General features: G+C 44.5%; 1 protein-coding gene across 6 annotated transcripts in view; it reads left to right on the top strand.

Moving 5' to 3' along the window:
• Nucleotides 1-18,766, top strand: part of Kiaa1549l (KIAA1549 like) — a 269,091-nt gene that overhangs the window by 172,913 nt on the left and 77,412 nt on the right. For all 6 annotated transcript variants that reach the window (XM_058583160.1, XM_058583165.1, XM_058583163.1 and 3 more), the window contains 3 exons: nucleotides 3,420-3,591; nucleotides 11,830-11,993; nucleotides 18,486-18,670. In XM_058583160.1, coding sequence (XP_058439143.1) covers nucleotides 3,420-3,591; nucleotides 11,830-11,993; nucleotides 18,486-18,670 — 521 coding nt within the window. The remainder of the gene's footprint in view (nucleotides 1-3,419; nucleotides 3,592-11,829; nucleotides 11,994-18,485; nucleotides 18,671-18,766) is intronic.

Genomic DNA, 18,766 nt, shown 5'->3' on the forward strand with positions numbered 1-18,766 from the left:
TGATCCTATAGCTGCCCACGAAGTCAGTGTGAGGCAAGTAGGGGTTTGTTTCTGCAGATCCGGCTACACAGAGGCTGAGGATCGCCCTCTGACATCACCCCCAAACCCTGGGTAGAAGAATCTGCTATTAACTTGAAATTGAGTGACGTTCGTAGATATCTGAATGATCATTCACCTCTACGTGGTTGCACTAACTTCTCCACCTATTGGGAAAGGAAAAGCATGCCCAAGTTTCCCTCCCAGCATTTACTCTAAATTGCTTCAATCATCCAACTCAGAGGCCTTTCTTCTGTACTCAGAGAATTTTAAAAGATGACCTTCCTTCATGAACATGGAGATTTAGATATCTAGAATTTAAAGGTATTCCTCTAGTTCATAAATTGGGAAAATTGGATCCTAAGAAGAAACCATATAACCTGTAAACACTTTTAAATGTTTGACTCCATCTGTAATCAAAGTCACGCAGGCCTTAACTACCATTTAGATGTCATTCTTATCTACCAAAGGTTAGTAAAATGTCCTATCCAGCATGGGTGAGGACACAGTGACACGGGCACTTCCACACAGAGAAACTGGTATGAAATTTTTGGAGGCAAGTGAGTCACAGACTTCTAGATGTCTTTAGCTAACTCCCAGAAATTTATCTCAAGAAGGTAAAGGTGAACACAAAGACAAAAAAGTGAGGGCAATGTTTTCCAGGGAATATCTAGAAAATAGTTCTCTAAGCTAAATAGAGGCAGAGGGGCTCGTTAGCCAGATTGATTTGAGCAACACTGCAAGACTTCATCTTATAACTCCTTCTTGAAGATTCCCAAAGTATATTTGCATTCTCAAACTCTTAAAAAAAGGGGGAATCTCTTTAATCTCCTTAATTCTGTTCAACATACTGATTTCCAAATTTAAAGTGTCAGTAAAATCCTTATTTTGCATAATATCTGTTTTATGAACTCTTTTTTCAAACTCACAGCAAAAGTTGAAAAAAATTATACAGTGAATACTCCTATACTCATTATAGAGGTTCTATGATTAACCTTATACTGTTTCCATTTTATATTTGATAACATATATCGTTTCCATATACTTCCACATACTTTCCACAATACACATGTTTCTATAAATCCAAATCACAGATTGGTTTTGAAGTTCTTGCGTTTTATATATATGGAATTTTATAATGTATTACTCTTGTATAAAACTTTTTTGACTGAGTATTATATACTGTTTTTGAGATTTATACATGTTGCAATATCAAATAAACTAGAGGAATACCTTTAAATTCTAGTTATCTAAATCTCTGGGTTCATGAAGGAAGGTCACTTTTTAACATTTACACATGTTGTAATATCAGGCTTCTATATTCATCTACATTGATTCCAGTAGCTGAGAATAGCTGAAACATATTCTCTTGTGTGAATGTAATACCATTGCTTATATGTTCTTTTGTTGATAGATACCTGGTCTTTTTCTAGTTTGTAGCTATTAAATGAGGTTATTGCTAATGTTCTTCTATACATTTGTTGTGGTCACAGATTTTCATTTCACTTGGATTAACAGGAATGGAATTTATGGTTCACGGGGTTTGTTATACAGTAGTTCTATAAGAAACTACCAGACCTTTTTCCAAAATGGTGGTACTATTTTATATACCTGCCAACCAGGCATGGAGTTCCAGTTGCTTCATATGTTCATCAACACTTGGTATTGTCAGTCCTTATTTTAGCCATCCTAGTAGGTAGATAGTAGTGTTTCATACTTTTAATTTTAATTTCCCCATTGAGCATTTTTATGTGCTTATTGGGTATTCAGATATCTTACTTTGAGAAGTGTCAGATCAGATGTTTTTGCCCATTTTTATTGGGCTGTAATAATGTCCATTTTTGAATCTTTATATAGAGTCTATGTTCATAAGAATGTAAAAAATATCAGAGTTTAAAGTATACTAATGAAAAGAAGTTAGAACCCAAAGGGTCAGATCATTACCCTTTCTTTACTCCAGAAGGGTTTTATGTGTCTTTGATGATACTCTTTTCCCTCCTATTGGAGTAAAGCATGATTCTGGATTCCATATTAAATTATTACTGTATTTTCTGTGTAGATTTTACCATCTATGTGTGTATCCTTAAATAGTGTAACATGTGGTTTGCCTGTTTTGAATTTTATGTTCTGAGGATTTGTCTCTGTCACCTAATATCAGGCTTCTATATTCATCTACATTGATGCCAATAGCCACAGTTCATTCATTTTCACTGATCTATAGTATTTCATTAGAATTGCTCTACCATAACTCATTTATCTAGTCTACTAGTGATTTTTGAATTTTCAGTGTGTTCACTATTATGATGAAAGCTGCTCTGAGCATTTTGCAATATCTTTTAATACTTTACAAAATTCCAGATATATAGTATGTACTTTGGAAAATACTATGCTTCAGTTTAATGTTTATCCATCGTTAGTTATCCGGGCAGAAGTTAATAACCTAAATGTGCACTAATAAATGGTTAGTTAAGTTTACCAGGCATGCATACAGTAGAACATTATACAGGCATTAAAATTCATGTTTCTGTACTTATGATTATCAATTGCTAATTACATGAATAGAAAAGTAATAACTATCTAAATTATTAATAATAAGGGATTTGTGAAATAAGTTTATGAGTTAGGCATTCAAGATGCCATGCAGAAATAAACATTTAAGTTCTTGAAATATTTCATGTCACTTAATAATGGAAGTAAAACATAGTGGTACATGATATAGGGAGTATGATAAATAATTTGTAAAATAACACAGAAAAGGTTTGTGTGGAAATAAAAACTAGAAGCAAATACTCCAAAATGATCACAGTAATTAGTGGGTAGAGGAGGTTTTATAGATCATTTTTATTACACTCATTAATGCTTTTTCCATATTTTCAAATTTTTCTATATTGAGTATGCATCACTTTCATAGTAAAGAAAAGCAAAAAAAATATCATTTTAGAAAATGAATTTAGTGTTGTCAAGAATTGCTTTTATCAAAGATAGCTTGGAATGCAGACCTACAGGTCATTTTTTTTTTCTTTCTGGCAATTGCAGATATTTGAAATTAAAAATCTTGTCTGAGAACAACCTAGCGTGCCCTGAATTAACGTGAAGTCCTACTTTCTAATGAGGCCAGAGCTCTGTGGGGGCTGGGAAACATCACTATCGCATGTTTTCATCTCCAGCTTCAAACTGTTCTTTCCAGATGTTCACATCTTCCTTCTTCTCCCAGTCTCCCGCTCCTGCGTTAGCAGACTTCTTGAGGCGCTGACTGCGGGGAGGTAACAAAGGTGGCTGTGTAACATGTAGGGTGTGGGGCTACTCAGCCTGCTGACCGCCCGGGGGCCTGCAGGAGCCTTGCAAGATGCCCTGTAAACACGTGGCCTCTCTTTTTCTGAAAGATGGTAAAGATGCAGCGTGTTCCAGGACCAAAGGACCCAGCAGAGCTGACTTACTACACCCTGTACAACGGGAAGCCACTGCTGGGGACCGCAGCTGCCAAGATCCTGAGCACCATTGACTCCCAAAGGATGGCCTTGACCCTGCATCATGTTGTCCTTCTGCAAGCTGACCGTAAGAGAAATGTCCTCTCATTCAGTGTTTTTAATGCCGTTCAGTGTTTTCTGTGAGTCAAAATGATTCTCAAAATTCATTTTAATGGTGTCAGAGCTAAACGTATTTCTGTTCTGGAAAGTTCTTGTGTGCATGCGTGTGTGTGTGTGTGTGTGTGTGTGTGTGTGTGTGTTGGAAGGGGGTGCTAGGGATCCATCCCAGCACCTCGAACATGCTAGTGCTGCCACTGAGCCACACCCACATCCCTGTCTGGAAGGTTCTTAAATCAATCAGCGATATTGACTGTGTTGTTTAAAGCAATAGGTTTTGGGTAAGGGACGTGTTTTGTAATATCCAAATGATGGAAATGTTCTCTCTCTGCCCCCAAGTGCTGCTTACTCTTCCTCCTCGTATAACTAATGAACAGCTTTGAAAAATTACTACAACTGAGATTACATGTGTGTGCTGGAGGAATTAAAGATGATTTTATTCAACAAACATTTATATAGAGTCCTGCATGAACTGAGCTGAGTGCTGAAGGACATACAGAAATGGGCAAGACCTGGTTCCTGCCCTTAAGGAGCCAGGGAGTTCATGCAGGTCCAGAGATGTCTAATGCAGGATGGGACCTGGACGAGACAGTGTGACATGGGGGTCAACAGAGGGAAGGTTGGCTTTGAGGGGGCATCTGAAATTAAGCAAAAGAGAAAAGGATAAAACAATAGCCACCTCTTTGAGCCCCTCCCTGTGGCAGCTACTCTGCTAATTACCTAGATTCCCTTGCCTTCTACTCTCATCGGGGCAATGTTTATTCATCTGCAAAGGAGAGGAAACTGAGGCTCCGAAAAGCCAAATAACCTGCTCAGCATCACAGAGCCAGGACTTAGGTACCCCAAATACAGATCTGGATCATCCTGACTTCAAACCTGTTCTTATCTTACTGCACTCCAAGAGCTCAGCACAGGGAGAGGAGGGACTGTGTATTCTGAAAGGAGAACACCGTGGGCAAAAGAATGCAGAGGAAAAGTACCAGCTGAACTTGAAACAAGGGATTCAGGTGGCCTGGGGGAGCGGGGAGAAACAGGTGGGGGAATTGATGAATTTGGAAAGGTGTGTTGATTGGAAAACTCAGGCCTTGAATGGCAGAGGAAGGAGATGGTGTATATTGGGCTGTGTGGAGATTTTGAAGATTTCTGAGCAGGGGTGTAACCTCCTTGGAAGAACCCTTTACTTATGGAGGTTAATTGGTCGGCAGTGTCCAGGATGGGAGAAGACAGGAAGGTGGCAGCAGGTGGCAGGATCAGTGAGGAGGTTCCCTGGTGTCTCAGGCACTGGGGACCCAAACAAGTGCTATAATGAAACAGGAGAGGTAGGAAGGTGAGAGATTGCATGTGGCAGAAATCTCAGGGCTTGGCAACCCTGAGCATGGAAGGTCATGGAAGGTCATCTCCCACGGGTTTCCTAGCCGGTGTCCGTGCTCCTCAAGAACCGGGCATCTGCCTCATTATTTTCCTCTCCTTCTCACCTCCATCCTTCATTGGGGATGACTTTTGCTTCCAGGGGGATGGTGCTGCCCACGATTGTCATGCTTGGCCAGAATAATCCTCAAGGCACACCTTCGTGTAGGATGAGGATGGTCGCTCTGCAATCTGGTTTTTGAAATGACATTTGGAACAAGATTCTTTTCCTTTGCACCTCTCCCCTTCCTTTTTGTGGGCTCTGTCTTCATCTCTGGTCAACTACCTGCTTTCTCTATTTTGCTGCACCTTCTGTGTGGATTCCCAGGCTCTGCTCACAGCTCTCTCTCTCTCTCTAGGTGGAGAATAAGCCATAGAGAACAGGTGCAAAAGCCATTTCAGGTGCCAGGAGACAGGTGAAGGTGCTAGAAGTAGAGACTAAAGGAGTGGATGCATTTGGGAAGTGGGGTATGGAGCTGGTGGGGCAGGGTAGTGGATTCCCTGTGTGGCAGCAGTAGGAGGTGGGGATCAAAGGACGTCAGGGTGACTCCTAGTGTTGCCTTCAGCGTGTGTTGTGAGGCTGTTTGGCCAGATGCAGAAGGTGTGGGACAAAGAGCCTCAGCGGGGCTGGAGTGGGAATGGGAGAGATGGAACTGAGAGTTTGGTTTTAGGCACGTCAGGTTTGAGACGTCTACTAGACATCCTCATGGAACTTAGGAGAGGTAAATTTGGGCATCATCGATATACAGGTGACATTTAGAGCTAAGGGAGTAGGTGAGGGTAACTGGAAGAGTCTAGCTCGAGAAAAAAGGATGAAACTTGATCTTGTGGAGTCTGCGTGTGGAAGAGTGGCAGGGGGCTGGGAGGACACCCAGGAAAGAGGGGTTCAGAATGCAAGCCAAGAAAGTGAATCTCACAGAAGTGGGGTGGGGGGCTTGTCCATTTATATCCTCTAGAGGCAAGGCACAATGAAGAACTGTTGGTGATCTTGGCAGGAGAGGTGTCTGGGATGAGGCTGGCCCAGGAGCACTGTGATAGGGAAGTAGTGATGACAAATAGGGAAATGAATGGGGCAGTTGTTGGAGGGGCCCCTGGGAAATGCTGGTGTGAGTTTGGATATTAGTGGGGGTGCTGTAATAGAGAGGGAGATTTTGACAGTGCAGGAGAGAGAGGAGGGTTGAACCAGCAAAGTCCTTGTGTGGATAAGGGGCTGGGATCTAGCTCACTGGTAGAGGGTAGAGGGGTCCACAGGGACAGCTCATCCTTTTGTAATGAGAGAGAGAGCCGAGTACAAGTGTGTTTGGTAACGGGAGCCTGGGGACACATTCTCTGATCATTTCTGCTCTCTTGGGGCATACTGAATGGAGTTGGCAGCTGAGGTAGAGGCTGTGTGGGACGCTTGAGCAAGAAGAGCAAGCCGGCCAGCACGATGACATAGGTTTCCAGGACACCCCTCCTCGTCCTGTCCATCACTTCTCCTGTCCCAGTCCATCTACTCCTTTAGCCTATGGGTCTGAGACCCCCTCATCTCTGCTTCGGGCCTCTGGTACCTGGAAGAGATGAAGAACTGGCCTCACTGAAGGCAAGAGGAGAAGATGTGTCCAGGAAGAGGCTGAGGCTCAGGGGACTTTGCTGATGACAGTTGATGAGGACAGTGGAAGGAGCTAAGAGCAGGGGTTGGAGAGGGAGGGCATATCAGGTTAGGTGCATGGAGCCTTGGGACGTGAGCCTGGGTGGGGAGGGATGAGGCTTGACTGTGGCTCGGATTTCAGACCCCAGCCTGCCCAGCTCCAGGCTGCTTCCCTTTTACTGCTCCTCTGTCCCCTTCAAACCCACTTAGTCCTCTCAGCTCCCTTCTCCAGTAACTTGCGAGTCCACTTCCTTTTCTCCATTCCCTCAATCCTTCCTGCTCAGCCTGTGGCAGCAGCTTCCTGAGTGACAGCCTGTCACTCTCCTGGGCATGCACCTTCCACACCGCCACTACAGTCATTGTGGTAAGACGTGGATTCCGATCTGATATCTGCTCCATTCACAAGCAGTGGCTGTCCATCATTCACAGAATGGAACCCAAACTCCTTCAGAAAGGCCTTCACAGCAAGTCTCAAGTGCTCAGGTCTCCTCCCAACCTGCTTTTGGGCTCCTTGTCCAGCCACACGACTCCCTGATCCTGAGACACAGTGTCCATCTCCCTCAGTCCCAGGGGCTCCCACAGCATTTATCACTCAGCCAAGTTGTTTTCTACCTGATCCCTCTTGAGCTCTTTAAAAGCAGGTTCCACAATCCACCCATCTTGGCCTATCCAGCCCAGTTCCCACCTGACTTTGTTCTCGTGAAGGTAGAGGCACCAATCTTCATTAAACCCTCTGCAGGGTCCTAAGACAGACCTGTGGTTATAAGACTCCAGCAGAGGGAGGTGTGCAGAACCTCTGAGGTCAGGCTGTGCTATGTATATAGATCTGAGTTAAGATTAGAATTCCCCCAGAATGTAGGTGCTTGGAGAAGGATGCTAAAGGAGAAGGTGCTAAAGGATGGAAGAGGACAGAGTCTGGGAAATGCCTCCATTCCCGGGAGCAGATGAGGAAGAAAATAGGTCCAATAAAAAAGAGGGAGAGACTTTTTTTAAAACCCTGCCTTCTCATGGATTTGAAATCAGCCTCCAATGTTAATCCCAGGTCAGGTCTCTGAACAGAGGGTCCCAATCTTGAATGCTTTGTCCCACCAAAGAGAGAAGGTTAGCATCCTGTGTTTTAGGGCCTTCTAAATTGCTAGTCCCAGCGTCAAGACTGGAACCTGTGATGCCCGCTTGAGCCTCACCACCTCTGGAGAGGAGGTGGCATTCGACATCTTAGGAAGCAGCTGATTTCCCTGGGGCAGGCTGATATCAGCTCCATTTACAGATCTAGAGTGAGGGGTTCTTCAAAGCAGTTGGGCAGCTAAGGGAATGGGGAACATTCTCCCCACGAGATGCAGAGTGGTTTGACTTCTGTGGCCATCAGACCATCTTCCCAGAAATGCCACTTGAAGGACACAGTAGAGTGGAGCGTTGAGGACTCACTTTTATTCACTCCTTCAAGGAATATTTATTAAGCACCTACTATGTGGCAGGCACTGCCCTGGGCACTGTAGAGCGTTAGTGAAGGGAACAGAAAAAAGGAAAATCCCTACGCTGGTGGCTCTAACATTCCTGAATGGGCAGACTAGTTGCACAGAAAAAGCAGGCAGGGACGGGATGGGCAATGTGGAGGAGATACTGGTTGCAATTTTAAATTGTTGGGGGTCAAGAACAACATCAGGGAGGAAGTAACCCTGGAGAGACCACCTGAAGAGAGAGAGGGAGGAAGGGAGCAGCCCTGAGGACAGCTGGGGACCAGGTTCCAGCAGTGGAGGAGGGTTCAGAGCTCAGCGAGGAGGTCACTGAGAGGCAGAGTGGTGTTAGGAGGTCTGAGGCACAGATGGGGCCACAATCACTAGGCTCACAGGTTGGACCCTGAGTAGGATGAGATGCCACCCGAAGCAGGAGAACTACATGGGCTGAGTACTGGTCCCTGGGCAGAGTCTCCCCGGCCTCCACCCACCCAGCTGTGAACTCGAATGGCCACAAGAACGAACTGGAACAATTTTGAGTGGATTCTTCCGCCTTTCAACAGCTGTCCACATGAGAATAGTCTATTCTGTGCTTAGATTATTTAGACCCTTTGACTTCATTTCTTCTGACAAATACTGTGTGTGTGTGTGTGTGCACGTGTGTATGTGTGCTCACACTTCTGTTCATATGTGTTAATTCAGAACCAACTTAAACTATTTGTTTTAGAGAAATGACTTCCTATCAAAGTGTCCATCCTCCCTGGGCTCAGTTTCCTCACCTGCAAACTGGAATAAGAAGAGCTCACAGACAAAGGACCTGTCCCTGTGCCCAGCACTCAGAACCCAGCGTCTCCTTTTCCCTTCTGTCCTCTCCTGAAATTCTTGCGATTTAAGTAACCACTGTTCCTTTTCACCTCGGTGCATGTCTTTGTACCTTCAGATCATGTGCCAATGAATATATTGGGTTTGGATGACTTCAGTTGACCTAACATTTTGACCATTAAATGAAGTTATTAGTGCACATAAGATAAGATAAATCTATTCTCTTCCCCACTGAAATAGAGGTGAGGGAATTTTACATATTGCACCAAGAAAAATGGCATCCACCAAGACAATAAAACTGAGTAAGATCAGAGCATGCAAATATTTCATTCTTGTGAATGGGAAAAAAAATATACATATATATATATTCTATTCCATGTAGATATGTGCTTTTATTGGGGGGGGGTATGCTATACATTTTTCTCTATCGGGATAAAATAGCCTAGCCAAAAGAAGTATATTGATATTTTTCATAGAAGCTCTGAGCTTTAAAAAATGCTAATGGCACAAAACTCACATATAAATACTGAATTGCTAAAAGCAGTAGCAATTAAGGGTGTAATGTCAACAGAAGCACATTACCTAATGAGCTGTTTTCAGAAGTTAATAATGTGATTAATCACTGATTGATTAAAAACTGTAGACGAAGAAGTTCTTTGGTACTAATAGTATTTGAAGCCCAAGGGCAGCCAGATGACAAGTTCCTTGGTTAACAAGGAACCTGCAGAAATCAGGAGGTGGTTGGACTCAGAGAGGAAGGCTGGCGGGCTCCTCAGACAGGCCTTCCCCACGTGGTGCTTACCAGGGGGGTCTTTATATTCCAGGGTCTAGGTCCTGAGCATTAAAGTCTAGTAGTCTTCAGAGTCAAGGAGGATGAGGACCAGCTCAGGCTAACCAGACTTTACAAGAAATGAATATACAAACTAGAGTTAAAATATGGGCTAGAAATACAATTACCACAGAGATGGGACTTCTCCTTCTAACTTGCTGATACCCTATCTGGTTAGAAAACCTGTTGGGTGGTACCCAGGGTCAGCATCACCAAGCTGAATCAGCCCTGAATCAGCCATCTTGCCACTAGGATAGACCTGTCATTGGCCAGCTTACCCACATCTGCCATGGGACACATCCCCAGGGTGAACAAGTCCTTGCCTACCCTTCAGTTTTTCTCTGGATTCCTACAGACCCCACTCCCTTTCATTAATTTAGTCTGTAGACTGTTAAACTACTACTACTACTACTACTACTACTACTTCTTCTTCTTCCTTCCTCTTCCTCTTCCTCCTCTTCCTCTTCCTCTTCCTCTTCCTCTTCCTCTTCCTCTTCCTCTTCCTCTTCTTCTTCTTCTTCTTCTTCTTCTTCTTCTTTCTTCTTCTTCTTCCAGGGATTGAACTCAGGGGCTCTTGACCACTGAGCCACATCCCCAGCCCTATTTTGTATTTTTATTTAGAGACAGGGTCTCACTGAGTTGTTTAACACCTCACAGCTGCTGAGACTGGCTTTGAACTAGCGATCCTCCTGCCTCAGCTTCCCAAGCTGCTGGGATTACAGGCATGCTCCACCGTGCTTGGATGTAGATTGTTACTTTCTTTTAAAGTTACTGCTTTCTTTACTTCAGTTCTGAAAACATATTAGTCCTTTTGATTGGACTGAAGTGTTTTCCAAGAATCCCCATCAATGATTCTGGGGGAGACTCCTTCATCTCCTGTTTCTATCATTTTCCTAACCAATTTACCAAAACATTGGAAGAATTGTCAGCAAACACCCATGGACCTACTGCTTGGAATCCACAATTAGAATTTTACAATATTTTTATCATAGACGGGTTTAACTATTCCTCCATCCATCCGTCTATGTATTTGGGGGATGCATTTCAAAGTGAGTTCCAAACATGAGGGACTTCAATCCACTTCAGTATGCATATCATTGATTAGAGATCAACATTCATTTGTGACTTGCTTTAAGGAAAAATTTACATACAGTGAAATGTATGTATCTTCAAGTGCATTACTTGATGATTTTGGGTAAACACAGCCGTGTCACCCAAATAGCCCTCATGTTACAGAAAACCATCACCCTGTAGCCCTTCCCAGGTTCATTCATTCCCGCCCAGCCCCATAAAGACACCTGCTGCTCTCAGCACTAATTGTCCCTCCCGACAAGCACTCTGCTTACTTTTTCCTTACTCTAGTTCTGAGGACAGGCTGATCCTTTCCATTGACTGAGCCATTCCTAAGTTTTCCAGGGGAGATTCATCTGCTCATGTTGTATTTTATTCATTGCTCATTCGTGGGGTGACTTCCCTTCAATATTTAGAGTCATCTCTTGGTGGCTTTTTTAAAAAAAAATATTTTTAGTTGTAGATGGACACAATACCTTTATTTTTTAAAATGTATTTATTTTTATGTGGTGCTGAGGATCAAACCCAGTGCCTCACACGTGCTAGGCAAGCACTCAACCCCTGAGCCATAACTCCAGCCCCTCTTGGTGGCTTTTGCCTTCTGTCTCCAACACACACTTCTAATCCTCAGGTTTCTTTTTTCTTCTCCCTTTTTGACCCTTGGACATGACCACTGAGGAAAATCAACACTGATCATGTTTTTTTCTCCTGTTTTTAAATAATAGTAGAAGCTAGAATTTATTGAGTACCTACTAGGGAGCACAAGAAAACATCACACTAACCTATTTTACAGATGAGGAAACTGAGACTCAGAAGACTTGGGTCCCTTGACCAAGGTCACACAGCTGCAGCTGCAGAAGCAGAGGCGTTCTGACCTTGAACCCTCTTAATCGCTGCCTCCTCCCATCTCCTGACTTGGGGCTGGGAGGATTTCTGTCTGGGTTCCCTCTTCCCAGTGCTCCTTGTCACCTGCTTCCTGCTGGCTCTCTCCCACAGCTGTGGTGAAGAACCCCCCTAACAACCTGTGGATCATTGCGGCAGTGCTGGCGCCCATCGCCGTGGTCACGGTCATCATTATCATCATCACTGCTGTGCTCTGTAGGAAGAACAAGAACGACTTCAAGCCAGACACTATGATAAACCTGCCGCAGAGAGCAAAGGTATGTGGGGGCAGTGGGGAGAGGACAGGCGCCCAGGCCTGCAGAGGCTCTGCCTGCCTTTCCCTCTTGGCTTGTGTGGCCACTGCAGGTGTCTTCAGAGCCATTGTTATAGTCCTTGTTTATTTTTTTAATTTGTTTTTGGCACTAGGGATTGAACCCAGGGGCGCTTACCCCTGAGCTATACCCTCAACCCTTTTTTTATTTTTTATTTTATTTTGAGACATGGTCTCACTAACTTGCTTAGGGCCTTGCTAAGTTACTGAGGCTGGCTTTGAATATCCGACATTTCTCTCAGCCTCCCAAGTTGCTGGAATTACATAAGTGTGTCACTGTGCCTGGCTATCGTCTCATTTGAAGGAGACCCTTTATTTCATAATCAGGACAGGATAACTAATGTTTATCTGACGCTCACTCTTGGCCACAAATGCATCCAACCGGTTTTCAGATAGCAATTCTCTAATCCTCACAGCATCGCTTGGAGGAAAGACCATTATGTTACAGATGAGAAAACCGAGACGCAAAAAACTAGGAACTAGAGAGACCTGAAAGGACTTTAGAGATAATTTAATTTAATCAGATTCCCTTCTTTTACATGTGAAACGTAATTCCTTCAATGCTTTTTGAGTAGCAGAACTGACCGGAGCATCAAGCGTGCTGTGGTCTGAATATTTGTGTTTCCTGTATTTATACAATGAAATCCAGCCTCCGATGCCGTGATGTCGGTAGAAGGACCTCTGAGAGATGATTAGGTCATGCAGGTGGAGCCTCTAGGAATTAGATTAGGTCCCTTGTAATAGAAGTCCTAGAGCTCTCCCTGCCTCTGCTATCATGTGAGGACACAAGAAGTAGGCTTCTGTGGCCAGCTAGAGGGCCCTTGCCAGAGTCCAGCTATGCTAGCCCCTTCTCCTGGACTTCCAGCCTCTAGAACTGTGAGAAAGAAGTGTCTGTCACTGTCACTCCCTGGGGCACGTCAGCTCTCAAACTGTTCCTTGTTCCGCCCACTGGAGTGACTTCTCTTCAGTGGCTGCCGTGATAGACATGGAACATAGCCAGTGCTGGATGCCCATCAAACATCAGTTCCAAGGCTCTCCTGATGCCTGGCCTGGAGCGCCGTCCCCTCTCTGTCACCTGCATATCTCTGCACATCTGGTAACTGGGAGGGGGCTGGACTGGGGAAGTTCTGAAGGCTGATTTCCTAGTCACGTAGCTGCTCCGTGATGTTCTCTGAGGGAAATAGCCTAACTGTGACACCCAGTGCTTAAATAATGTCGTACAATTTGCTGGCTCTTCTAGGTTTCTCACCCCATGTGTTCCTCACAGCAGCCCTGTGAGGTAGGTCACAGTCGGGGCAGGTTTTATTATCCTCATTTAACTGCCAAGAAGCCCAAGGGAAAGGAAGGCGTTGGGGTTGGGCCAAAGTCGTATAGCTAACAGCATAAGGGTGGCTGGAGCCCTCATCTGCACATGCCATACCTACCTGACCCCTGATATGGGCAGGGAGTGTTAGCTGCCTGCTCTGAACCTCCGAGCTTGGTCTGTGTGGAAATGGCCAGTCACCCTTCATGCTTCATATCCATTGGAATGGAAGTTGGCCGTGGTGACCGTCCTTGCTGGGGGTCATGCATACATGCCTTCACTTTTTCTTCCTAATCACACCTCACTTCAGCAAATCAAGGTTTTTTTTTTTAATTGTTTCCTAAACCCACACACCTGTTGTGAAGCTGCAGCTTGATTGAACACTTTTCCATTGAAAAGCTGAACCCCAAAGAATATTGTTCTGCTTCTGTTGATGCAGAGGCACCTGCTTGCCAGACGCCCGCCACAGAATGTTGGTAAGGAGGGTACCAACTGTTCCAACAAGAAGGATTTCACTCTGTCTTAGCTGGGTTACAACATGAGCCTTTCAGACGTGACAGTAATTACCAGAATCTAATTGCAGCTGGGTCCAGGAATGTAAAACATGCCACGTCGGGGTGGGAAGTGGCATCTTTGTGTTGCAGATTAAACCAAAACCTTACTCATCTGCCAAGATGAGTTGGGCAACACACGATTGCAGCATCCCTTCTGGCTTGGAAGCTGTCTGGAGCTGGGACAGATGACTGTGGCTTTCCACAGCTCCTTTGGTGTGCGTGTCCCATGCAGCATGCTTCCTAAGGTACCTGGCTGATGTCAAACACCAAGTCAATTTATGTCCCTGGAGCTGATTGCTTTCTCTTGTGTTTGATGCTGCTGAATCTCTTCTCCCTCGACAAGGCTAGGCGAAGCACTTAAGATCTCCAAAGCCCCTTTGTCATGGGAAAGCAGCAGAGTGGAACTGCTTCTGTCTTACTGCAGTGCTGCTGTTGCAAGCCAGGGACACTGCAGTGTTTGAGAGAGCAGAGAGTGGCTGCATCGCTTCTCACAACCCGGCGCGTGTGTGTGTGAGCAGAATGCAACCATGCCAAGGGACAAGGAGGAATGAGAAAGCTAGCCTTTGCCACCAATCCATAGGCGAGGTGGATGGCCCCGGGGACATCACTGCGTCTTTAGCATGCAGGATGCCGTGCCAGAGAAGTCCTGGGGACCCTTTCTGAGACTCAGTAATAAACTTAACATGCTAAGCAGAGGAGGTGAGCGTGGTTTTCCTGGGAGCTGAGGCCAGTGCGTGGATCCTGCACCCCTTCTTCAGAGACAAGGTACTTAGACCTCCCCTTGGTCACCAGGCTACCAACTGGGCTTCTGCAGGTGGAATGTTGAGAAAATGGTAAATGCGAGCAGGTGATGTTTGTATTTCCCCTCCTCCTGGTTCTCTGTATTCTTTGTCACTGGATTTACAACCTCCCCCACCCCCGCCAACCCCAGTTTCCTCCTTATATAATTAAAGAGAACATTGCTCCCTGGAACAGACATCCTTGGGAGAAAGTAGTTAGGGCCATATCTGGTGCAGGATGGAGCTCGGGGGGCCGGCAATGGTTGACATGAATTTCTGCTTGGGACAGAACATTTGGGTCCTAAGTCAACTGTTTCCTCTTTTTTTACATACTATGTATGAACTCAGGAAAGGTACTTAAAATTAACCTATTTGTGCTTTGATTTTCCAATCTGTAAAATGGAGGTGGTAACAATATTCATGGATAGGTTGTTGTGGGGAGTAAGTGGGGAGTAAGTAAGTAATATGTAAACTGCTTTGAGCTCTGCCTGGTACGTAATACATATTTCATACAAGTTGGCTTTTATTGTTGCACATGCTTTTTTCTTAATAGGTCTTGGTAATATGTCTGTCTTTGAAATCATTGGGGATTATTTTTATTTGACAATTTTATAAAACTCATTGCATTAACTGAATATACTTCATGAGGTTGTATTACTCAGGTTGGGAGTCACTAGGGTGAGCCCAATAGGCAATTAATTAATCTTAGATAATGTGCAAGTTAAAGGTTGGAAGACCATTACCCTGGGAGTCAGAAAAGTGAGGAAAGAGTCTTCATTTTTCACCACTTACCTGTGTGATCTTGGGAAACTGACTGAATCTCTCTGAGCTTTTGTATTCCTGCTGGGAAAATTAAGACTGTGACATTTGTCCTGCTTGCCTCATGGGTTCATTGTGAGGACAAAATGAGGTATCAGTATTTTGTGTGCTGTAAATATTGAACATAGGTAAGAATCCTTATGATGAACCTAATAACAATGACCACCTTTTAAGCTGTTGTTCCCTACTGTCCCTGTTCCCACACACCTGTAATTGAACTAGTCACCTGAAGTATCCAGGGAAGGGTCAGGGGCCAAATCCAGAGAGAATTGGGAGAGTGGGGAGACAGGACCATAGCCTCCTCTCTCCATTACTAGATTCTTGGAAAATCTTAGCTGTTGGAGGCTTCCAGTGCCCCTAAAGACCAACCAGAAGCTGCCCAACCAAGATGGTACCTGCAGAAGGGAAGGAGGGGCCCTGGGATGAATCTTCAAGCAACAGGTAGATGTCCTGACACTGGGTCACATGGATTTTTATATGCTGCCTCTATCACAGAGCAGCTGTGTGAGCTTAACTCCTCTAAACCTCAGTTTCTTCATCTATAAAATGGAGACTCAATAATACTTATCTTTTTATATTATATTGAGACTGCATTGAGGTGATTTGTATGATGTGTCCACTCCTGGACCCGTAATAGTAATGAGGCTGAAATCATGAGCTTCTTCAGGTGAGAAACCAGTTACATCTCCATCTCTAAGCAGAGTCTCTGACACGAACCAGTGTTGTTGGACCAAAAGTGAATAGGATCATGGGGGGAAGGAGGGGTGGCAGAAAAGGGGCCAACAGAAGATAAGACTGGGCAAGTGCATTTGGCCAAAATGTGAAGGGCCTTGAATGCCTTGCCAAAGAGCTTGGTGGACACAAAGCATTTTTATTGAATGAGTGACGTGAACAGATATGGTTTTAAGGTAGCCTTGGAGACTTGTCAAGGGTGACCGTGGAAAGGCGTCCAATGGACGCCACAAGGTGGAGGCCAGAGACAGTGAAACAGCTTCCAGAAATATCCAGAAGTTGAATCTGAATGACCAGTTGGTTGTGGGAGGAGCAGGTGATTTGGTATTCTAGGGACTTCATCAAGACACCCAAAGGCTCCTTTGGTTCTGTTTCCTGTAGCACCCAGAAAGGGGAGGGAGGAGGAGGACACAGTCTTCCCTTAGCAAATACCATTTCATAAACTCAAATCTGGTCCTGGCATCCAAGTGCCACTGGTCACACAGGGGTCAGAAAGTGTGTCTCAGAAAGGGAGACCACTCATCCCAGAGTGAGTTCCCCAGGGAATTGGGGAGACTGTCCACAGCAAAGCCATGGGCAGCCTTCTGTCTTTTCTGTAGAGATTCTGTACCTGGGAAGAACTAAAACAGATTCTGATTTTGCAAAACAGGGTAATGACGGGGATTTGAGTTAACTCTGGTTCATCAAAAAACTAAGTTGGGCTCTATCACATGCATGTGGCTGCCTGTCTTCTCTCAATCTTTGCTGGATGCAGCAAGAAAACTCCAACCTGTTCTGGGACACAGTAGTGAAGTTTGACAGGTCAGCCACAGTTCTAGACGGTGGATTGTTAAATCTGGTGTGCTTCTTAGACAAGTTAGCTGCCAAAGGAGGAGCTCCTGGTCATATCAAGTTCTGATAGACTCTAAATGGTAGGGGTTGACTTTCATCTCCAGATTTTCTGGAAGAGAATGGCTAAAGTTCACTTCACCTGGGATATGATTATTAGGAAGGTAGATGGTCATAACTAACACCAATGATTGAGCACTTACTATGTGCCAAGCTCTTAGCTAAATGATGAGCTTGACTTACTTAATCTTCATGGCATGGGGATTATTATCCCTATTATTATCTCCATGTTACAGGTGAAGAAACTGATGCCAAAGAATGTCAGTCACTTACCTGAGGTCACTCAGCTAATGCGTGGTTGGGTCAGGATCTGAATCCAGGAAGCCTGCTTTTGGACCTGCCATTCAACATCACACTGTCCCGCTTCAACTCTGTACCATACTGCATTGGGGTAAAAAATGGAATAGAGATGCTGCAGGAATTGTTTAAACATTCTTCCTGATTTTTCACTACCCTACTAATAGCTGCTTGTTGGATTTTGCCCTCAACTGTCTTATTCACTTGGAATTTCAGATATTGTACAATAAAAGCCTTACTAATTTCCCAGGAATGAATTATAGGACAGCCAGTCTGCTCAAGGGAGGAGTCTAGATCAAAGAGTGATGCCCTCAGATACATGTTGTTATTAATCACATGTGGTACCATGTTTCCCTGTTTTCAGATTTGTGTTCCACTTTGATACTCGGGGATGGTGGAAGCAAAGCAGATAAGATTGCCTTCATTTTTCACATGAGAAAATGGACGTTCAGAGACCAAATGACTTGGAAAAGCCATGCATTTGTTATTACACAATAAATTTATATGGGAGCAGAGTTCAAGGGGAGTCAAATACTTCAAGGCAGGAGATAATAGGATCTGGAATACTTTAATATATCAATTAACAACTGTTCCAAATTATGAGTATCCTTGACTTAAAAGGAATGGTCTAATGCCAGACTTGGGAGGCTGAGGCAGAATCACAAGTTTGAGGCCAACCTCAGCAATTTAGCAAGGCCCAAAGCAATTTAGTGAATAAAAATAAAGAGTGGTGGAGATGTAGCTCAGTGGTAAAGTTCCCTTGGTTTCAATCCCAAGTTAAAAAAAAAAAAAATGGTCTCAAGTCCTGGAAGAAGTTTATTCTCATTCTCACATACCTATTTGCATCTTGTTTACGCTCTTCCTTCTTCTGAGCAAGTCTTTTCTGTAGAGGTTCTGTACCTGGAAAGAACTAAAACAGATTCTGGTTTTGCAAGACAGAATAGTGATGGGGATTTGAGTTAACTCTGGTTCATCAGAAAGCTAAGTTGGGCCCCCTCACATGCATGTCGCTGCCTGTCTAGAAAACTTTTCTCTAGAAATATGACAAACCTTTGTCCTCTTTGCAGCCTGTGCAAGGCTTTGACTATGCCAAGCAGCACCTGGGCCAGCAAGGGGCAGATGAGGAGGTCATCCCTGTGACTCAGGAAACGGTAGTCCTCCCCCTGCCCGTTAGAGATGCTCCTCAGGAAAGAGACATCGCTCAGGACGGGAGCACCATCAAGACAGCCAAGTCCACGGAAACCAGAAAAAGGTAGGCACGGGGCCCACTGCTGCTTCTCAGTGTCAGCAAGAGAAATAATGGATGGAGAGAGGAACTGTGTGTCTCAAGTGAATTCTGCTGTTCCCC

The sequence above is a fragment of the Marmota monax genome, unplaced genomic scaffold, assembly GCF_021218885.2.
Source record: "Marmota monax isolate L192 unplaced genomic scaffold, Marmota_monax_Labrador192_F-V1.1 WCK01_AAM20220418_F8-fsc00047, whole genome shotgun sequence".
Lineage (NCBI taxonomy): Eukaryota > Metazoa > Chordata > Mammalia > Rodentia > Sciuridae > Marmota > Marmota monax.